This window comes from Sinocyclocheilus anshuiensis, unplaced genomic scaffold (assembly GCF_001515605.1).
Source record: "Sinocyclocheilus anshuiensis isolate Anshui unplaced genomic scaffold, SAMN03320099.WGS_v1.1 scaffold888, whole genome shotgun sequence".
Lineage (NCBI taxonomy): Eukaryota > Metazoa > Chordata > Actinopteri > Cypriniformes > Cyprinidae > Sinocyclocheilus > Sinocyclocheilus anshuiensis.
Genome location: NW_015549648.1, coordinates 855894 through 864775, shown reverse-complemented (window position 1 = coordinate 864775; position 8882 = coordinate 855894). Strand labels below are relative to the sequence as shown.

The 8882-nt window shown below is 35.1% G+C and overlaps 1 protein-coding gene across 1 annotated transcript in view; it reads right to left on the bottom strand.

The window, feature by feature from the left end:
- Positions 1-8882, bottom strand: part of LOC107660183 (collagen alpha-1(XXIII) chain-like) — a 142852-nt gene that overhangs the window by 25988 nt on the left and 107982 nt on the right. Inside the window, exons 3-5 of the mRNA XM_016449433.1 lie at positions 2996-3040; positions 1646-1653; positions 632-658 (exon numbers count right to left, since the gene is read on the bottom strand). Of these exons, the coding sequence (XP_016304919.1) occupies positions 632-658; positions 1646-1653; positions 2996-3040 (80 nt within the window). The remainder of the gene's footprint in view (positions 1-631; positions 659-1645; positions 1654-2995; positions 3041-8882) is intronic.

Genomic DNA, 8882 nt, shown 5'->3' with positions numbered 1-8882 from the left:
TATGACCCAGCTAACAAAAATATGTTCCAAGAATGTTGTGTTTCCGTTAAGTTACGAAATTGTTATTTCGGAATGTTCGCTGAACGTCCAAACCATTTTTTAGTTATGTGAATGTTAGAGAAAACTTTAAGGGAACATTCAATTTTATCATTTTGCAAACATTATGGGAAAGCTACTTTCGGATGTTACGTAAACCATCTGAAACTTTTAACTTGTATTAAAAGCTGTTTAAATTGTTTAAAAACAGAAGAATGTCCAACTAAAATGTTTCAGAAAACTTGCATGAATGAAAAATTTTCCATGAATGATATTGTATATATTGTATGAATGTACACGTTTTTGTTTTAATGTTTTGAGAACATTATTAAAACAACAATCGTTCTATTAATGTCACTGTAAGAATGTTTATTTAGACTGTAACTTTGAGAGATCTTTGCTAGAATATTACCCAAAGTTCTGAGAACATTCTCTGTTAGCTGGGGAGCTGCACAGGTATTTTGTAAGACAGAAAGGGAAAAAACTGAGATCAACAATAAATCAAATGGAAGTGAAAGAAGCAATTAGAAGAAGAGCTCCATAAAATGGAGATTAAAACCCAAGAAAGAAACTAAATAATTTAAAAGACATTTACCGGGTAACCGTCTCGCCCAGGTTTGCCCTGTGCAAAGAAAAATGAGATATAATAAATAAATATAGACCTATGGTAGGTTAAAAAAGATTACAAATCTCAAGGTAATCTAAAGAGAATCTATGTTCAGTTTCATGAAAAAAGGTACAATTTTCAAATTTTCTAAATTCAGTGTGATAAAAAGTAAATTACTGTAAACTATTCTCATTAACCAATCTGATCTTGAAGAACATACTTACACTTTCTAAAACTTCCGCAAAGTAAATCTCTGTTTTATGGGTTTATTAGTTGGATTAACAGCACTTTGCAGGATTATAAATGAAAACTTCAAGTGTTTTAGGGTTTCTTTACATTGCAATTGACTTCAGAGTAAATAAACTGGTGGACCTCTGCTCTACTGAAGACCAGAAACTAAACGTGAAAGTTAGCAAACCAACCTAAACTGTTAAAATGTTGAAAGCTGTCACATAATTTGACATCTGCAAGCATGTAACAGATGAACAGATGAAATCTTCATGACAGCCTGTTCAAATATGGATTAGAAGTTACATATCTGTTTGCAACAAGGTGTTGATGGCGTGGTTTTAACCTAAATCTAAAGCAGGTGACAGACAGTCTGCAACCTGTTCTTACACTGTGTTACACTTTTGTTGGATACCAGAACTTTAATGCGGGTTTTGAATATTCTAGAACTTTAATATCAGAAGCACCAGATCTTCTAAAGCGGTAGACTTTCAGCTGCTCTGAAGTGAATATTCCAGAACTTTGTTCTTTAAGCTTTATTCTGGAATCTCAAAAGAATGTTCATTTTTCAGAAGTTTAAATTTGAAGGTTCTGGAAATTTAAAGTCAGACAAACTTGGTGCAAATATTCAGGATGTATGAAAGATTCCAGAACTTGAAGGCCCTTTCTCAGGTTTTATGACTCACCCTTCAAACGTTTTGTCAGCCTTACCACAATACAGAGCCCATATCTGCCTAATATCATTATTTTGAAGTGTGAGGACAGGGTACTTACTGGGGGTCCTGAAAAATAAAAGAACAACAACAAACAGACCTTTAAAACAATTCAAATGTTTAATAACACAAAATCACACTTCTACTCTTTTAACAAAAAGGTAAACCTCTAAACCTTATTTTTAATGTTCTTCAGGTTGTCTGAAATGTTCATCAGGTAGGTGTTATGACCCTCAGAGGAGACAAAGAAGTTTAAAAGATGTGTTGAGGTTTTATGAGGCAGAAAGTTGTTGGCGTATTGGCGTATTTACTCACGTCTAGACGCTGGCAGACTCTTAAGAGTTTAAAAGATAACATTCACTCAGCACAGTCAAGTTCTGACCATTGTGAACGAAATGGCTTCACCATTTGGAAAGCATTTAGGAGTGAGATGTTGAAAGAGAAAAATAATGAGAGTGTGTTTTACGGTTTAATTGAGCACATCAGAATTGTTTAGCAAAATGTTTAATCTTTTAATTGACAAGGGTTCTAATTAAACGAGCACTTTTAACGATTGAACTATCATGGATGTATACGACCAGCCTAATGTTTGTGCTGATTAGACTGCTAAATATCTTCCAGCTTTCCAACCATATTTTCTCCCTCACACTAGAGAAACAAACAGACTGTTGTGCAACGGAGAGCCTCTTCCTCCATCCACCTCCACATTCGACTCTTCCCGCCTGCTTTACGGCCCAAACTACAACAAGCAGGCGCAGCTAAACAGAACCACATCTAGCAGACTTAGTGACAAAACGACCCACTATCTCTATGTAAATAAAGTGCTCTGCCAACGTTTGAAGTTCCTCTCCCAGGGCAGCGGGGCTGGAACAAGTTTGAAAAACAGATGTAAAGAATTGCCATGCTGTCCAAATGCCAGTTGTGTGGGAACGCCGCAAACCCAGATTTAATCGGATATGGTCAGAAGGTGAATATAGGTTCTGCTGTACAAACTGTACACATTATTCAAAGATAATCTTATGGCATACTCGAGGTAATGGTGAGACATCATTTGGACACCTTCTTAAGCTTCACAAGCTGTACTGACAGCTTCTTCCGCAAGTGATGCGACACTGAATCATTCTTTTAATTAAAACCTCTCTCAATCTGTGCCCTTGACAGCCATGTGTGTCTACAGCACAGCTCACTTAGAAATACATCAGCATCTTTATTTGTATGGCCAAGTCATCATCAGTCTTGAGTTTAATACCTCTGAATCATCTGAGGGTCTACGGTGACTCAAAACCACATTCAGTGAGGACTTCCTCCCAGTCACATCTAATGATTATGAATTAGGGACACTAGTAACAATGTTTATAGAAAAGTGCTAGACATCAAGCATGAGGAACATAAATTAAGAGATCGCACTCACCAGGGTCGCCTCTTCTGCCCATCCGTCCACGTTTCCCAGGAGGACCTGAAGTCAAGAAAGATGCGTAATGACTTAATATCTTACATAAAACGTATGTTTTTAATTATTACATTTTTTTTTTTGGGAATTTATTTGACTTCCATTTACAAGTCATTACTGAGATTTCTGAATATATGGATTCATTAAAATGATTTTCCCATCAGATGATTGTAGAATCCTGTGTGAATGCAGAGCTGAAGTTGTAATGAACTTTCAAATATATGTCAGTTCCACAAAGAAATGTCTGGGTTACATTAGACAGCACAATCAAATCAAAACGTTAAAACATTTATTGTACATTTTAGTAGATTTTAATTTGATATTATTTTCATGACAATAAAAAAATTCTCATTATAGTAATGCAGCAATTAGCTAAATTTAGTTTTGGTTAAAATTATCTTGTATTTTTATTTAATGTATATTTTATTCGTTTCAGATCAACGACAATTGGTAGACCCCCTGTTAAAGACTCCTGCTGTAATTTAAAAAAACCTGATTCTCATTAAATGTAATATAGTAATGAAAATCATCTTACCTAGACAAAAAGATTTTTAATATAAATAATAAAAATTGCATGAATTAAATTCAGTACAACAAATGCTATGATGTGTTTTTTTAGAATTGTACTTCACAGTTTAAATAATATATTTTTTGTTGTTTTACAGTAATGAATGAGATTTTTTTCCCGCACCAAAACAGCATACTGACAATGGGAGAGGGGAGTTTCAATTTGCTTAATTTTCATTAAAGTGGTCATGAACTGAGAAACCAAAATGTCCTTGATCTTTTGACATATAAGAGGTCATTGCACTATAAAAACTTTGTCGTTAATCTAAAAACAGCTTATATTGAAGGCAGACTGCCAAAACGACAGAATGTGGAATGTACAACTCTATGATGTAATACCATGGATAAGCACTGCCTCCGCAGCTTTAGATCAACATCACTTCCTGTTTAGCCCCGCCCACCGATTCACGCACGTAGTGTTTACGAGAGAGGCGAATGTGCAGGACTACGAAACCAAACAATAAAGATTGCTCTGAAGACAACAAGACTCTGTGCAGCGCCAAGTTGAGGAAAACAGCATTTGCGTTGCCTTTCTTCTGATCCTAACGTTAGACGTAGTTTAAAGTAGTAACAAACAAGGCACAATTTGACGGAGGATTCTCAAAAAGATTGAAACTAAAAGACTATGCTGTGCTCACTATATTGGATCCAACAGTAATGTCGTAACACAAGCGTGAGTAACCGTTTTCATTACGTGCCACTATTGCTTTGTCTCTTCTTACAGATTGTTTGATATGTATTGAGTTATTTATGCGTTTTTGACCTAAATCACAGCAGTGTACACTGTGTACGAATGTACACTGTCAAACATACACAACTCTTAGCCAATCATAGCAGTGGGCGTTTACTTCTGGGTCTACAATCTGCCACGCCTATTCAAACAAGAGCGTTCTGATGAGGGGGGTTAAAAACAGGACAGAAAATAGCTTATTACTTCTAAATTATGTTTTTCGATGTAAAAATCTTGATAACATTATAAGTGGACCTCAGAGAACAGTACAATATAAAAAACAGAGGCCGTTCATGACCCCTTTAAAAAAATATATCATAATTATAATCTAAATATGTAACTATTTTCTTTATGCTAAATATCATTTCTTATTTTTTCATTTGAGTTTGAGGTGAAATATGACCTGGACATGCTGTGACAGTTTTCATGAGATTCACACTAACAGAAGTCCATAGGATCCAAACTTACGCAGGAACTTGACCTAGGCAGTAGAAAGGTTTAAAAACAGCACTGCATGTGTGATGCAGAAACCAGGACAATTTCAGCATAAATGATGGAAACAATCTGGATTAGGTGCAAATCCATTGTTCACAGACAAATGCAGATGAAGTATGCATATCAGTGCACCTCGCATCACTTCCTGTTCGTGTATATGTAAGTCAGAACAAAGCGACCAAGGGCATACCTCCCAGACGGTAGCCAGGCCCCCCTCCTCTCTGTTCCCCTGGTTAACCGATTAACCCCCCTTCTCTCTGTCCCCTGGGCACTAAATCACTTCCATCAACCTCTTTCCCTCCTCTCTTCTTTAGGTACTGTGAAATAGAAACCATACCTGAGCGAGGCAGGAGAGGGGGATGCTGGGATGCTAACGAGCTCGGGTCGCAGACACACTTTTCTTGTTGGCATTATTGTTATTGTTCTAGGTTAATCAACCCCTGCTGGTTCAACCCCTATTAGAAAGATTGTCAAGAAAGGGTCTCAGGGTTTCACTTCCCCGGTGCGGTTCGCATTACGAAATCTAGAGCATCCGGCATCGTTATTGGAATGTTCAAGGTACAATTCAACTTAAAGGAACAGTTCAACCAAAAATGAAAATTTGCTGAAAATGTACTCACTCTCAGGCAATTCAAGAGGAGGATGAGTTTGTTTCTGTTTTGGAACAGATTTGGAGAAATTTAACATTATGAATCCTTTGCAGTGAATGGGTGCTGTCAGAATGAGAGTCCAAAGTCCAAACAGCTGATAAAAACATCACAATAATGCACAAGTAATCCACACAGCTCCAGACCATCAATTAACTCTTGTGGAGTGAAAAGCTGTGTGTTTGTAAGAAACCATTCCGTTATTAAAACATTTGTAACTTAAAACCATTGCTTTCAGTTTAAATTCAAGTCCTCTATCCATAAAATTGCTTTCTCCAGTTTATGCCAAACACGTGGTTTTTCACTTCACAAGATGTTGGACTGGAGTTGTGTGGATTATTGTGATTTTTTTAATCAGCTGTTTGGACTCTCATTCTGACGGCACCCATTCACTGCAGATGATCCACTGGTGAGCAAGTGATGTAATGCTACATTTCACCAGATCTGTTCTGATGAAGAAACAATCTCATCTACATCTTGAATGACCTGAAGGTGAGTACATTTTCAGCAAATTGTAACTTTTGGGTGAACTATTCCTTTAAACTCTATCTGACATGTTGTTGATTAACACAGAAAATACATTATACATGTCTGTCAGTTTGTAAAAACATGCTAAAATTAAGTTTATACTCGTAATGAAATTAAAATCTATTCAGCAAACTGTGTACTAACCAGGTGTTTCCTGCAATTTTTCTATCCATTATAAATTTAAAATCAGTGTGTGGCAAAACACAATTACAGCCAGAAGTCTTGGTGAGACTTTTTTCCAAAACGTTAAAAAATTCTTATCAACCTCAAACTTTTGAACAATATTGCTTGTTAACTTCTAATTATCAACTTCTGTTTATTCCACCATCCTGACCAACATGGCAACAAAACCTGTTTGAAATCAAGCAGTCATACAATTCCATTTACTGCCGCTGAAATTACACACTTCACCTAATTGTTTTAGCAAAAATTAGCTTCACATTACTGCTTTGAAATCTCACCAGGACAAAGTGCACTGTTGAATTCAGTTGTAAATACATAAGTAAACAGTTTGTTTTTACAAACTGAGGAACTTGTTGAAGTTATTATCCAATGTAAACACCAGGACCTTATTGATGTTTAAATTAGAAACTGAACTCAAACTTGTATGAAACCTGTAACATTCTTTCCAGCGGTTAAAGGTCACTGTAATAAGTGTATTGGAAGTTGCTTTCTACAAACCTGTCTGCTCTTTAAGATGCACTTTCAGCCTTTATCTTCAAACATTCTCTTTCTATTGCTCTCTCATGTGGTCTGTTCTATATCATATACGGCTTTCAGCTCAACTTCCCCTATTGTAATGACGTCCCAGGGTTTGTGTATGATAACACAAATCATTGTCAACATAGTGAAAAGAGTGAGCCGTGGCTTCATCTTTGAGCTCTTCTGGCTTACTGCACTACACACTATCACGTTACAAAAGACCAAACCACAACGGCTATAAATACAAGTGTAACTATGTTCTTCACCAGCAGAGCCCATAAACACTATGAGGAACTGAGGCTGACGGCTCAATGCTGAAGATGCAGACGAAAGGGGCCTCTCGTGCTTTTTATCTGTCAGCATTTGATGAACTGTCTCATGGACAATTATCGTAACAGTAACAACTGCGAGATTAAAAACTTGAATCTGGATGCAATCGAGGTCTCCGGGGTTTTAAATATCTCCTATGTTCTCCCCTATAGCTGTCCCGTTACATTAACATTAAGAAATCGGATAATTGAGGTGTATCATTATTCTCAGCTTTGACGATCTAACCGCTCGAATTCCGATCCTTATCCGATCGAGAAGGTCTGGTTCTTATAGTCACGCATAGGCTTGATTTAGCTACTGTGACATTTTGTCTTAAACTAATGAAAACGTCATTGTTTTCCTCCGACTTTGTGTTGGGCGCAACAACTGTTCGTAATAAGCGTCAACAGTGAAATCACAGAATTCGATCCTCTCAGTTTCTAAACCACAACTGTGTTTTCCTCTCCAATATCCCTCGTTGACAAAATTAAAGTCTAAAAATGGAAAGGAAATGAAATTAATACCAGAATGTGTGTGTGGTTTCTGTTGGGGTTACACTGTGCAACCAGCCCTTTTACACAGCCCTTTGTCCTAGGAAAATTTAACGTAATCTGTCTAACAGGAAATTCACACATTATCCTATTATTAAATTATCCAACACTGGTAACTTAATAAAATAATATATTGAACTTAAACCAGTTCCTCTACATACCTATAGAAAAAACAACCACAAAATGGTTGAAACCACTAACTTTAAATGGGTAGTTGATTAATAACCCGGCTTATTAAAGTTAACCTAACCTAAAACCATTAAAAATGTTACTTGAAATAAAATAAATGTTAACTGAAATAAAATGAAATATATCAAACAAAACCATAAACTTTTTGCTATCTCCTCATTTTCATTTATTTGAACTTGAAGTATTAAAAAAACTAAAACTACATAAAATAAAACTAATAAATAAAAATGCTAACACTTTAAATTAAGGCCCTATTAGTTATGCATTAACTAACATTAACTAACAATGAGCAATACATTTGTTACAGTATTCATTAATATTTGTTAACAGAAGTTAATCAAATACAAATGTTCATTGTTTGTTCATGTTAGCTCAGATCCTTTAAATAATATTACCAGATAAATCTTTTGATTTTAATAATGTACTAGTAAATGCTGAAAGATTAGTAAATGCTTTAAAAGTATTTTCATTCTTAGTTTAAGTAATGAAGTTAATTACCACCATTCACAAATAAAACCTTATTGTAAAGTGTTACCATAAAATGTTTAAAAACTGCATATTAAAAACATATTTAAAAATAATATTAAAAATATTAAAAATGACAAAATCTCACAACAAAATCACTAAAAGTAACTAAACTAAATATGAACTAAAATTAAAGTGAAAACAGGAAAAAATACAATTTAATTCAAAATATTAACAAAAACTATAATAGTTTATTAACATTATAACATTTTGGGCGCTAATACGCATTTTAGAGGCTGTAAAGTTTTTCATTATGTTCAAACATCATTTAACTTTTTTGCAATTTACTTGACATGTAATATTTGAAATTAGAGTATGTAATATATATATATATATATATATATATAAAAAATGTCAAACTTTAATCAATAATTTAAGCTGTTTTCACCACCAAGGCATTATTCACTGCACTTTAACAAACTTCTTTCATGTTCATGCCAAATGCAAAAAACAGAGAGAGTTATTTGGCTTTCTGTGATGTCTGACAGGTGGTTTATGTTGACTGGAGGAGCTTGTAACAAAGCAGGAACTCTGACTGTCAAATCAAATGCTGTTGTTCATGAGAGATCACGAACAGCTAAATAACAGAACTGAACTCAACCGTT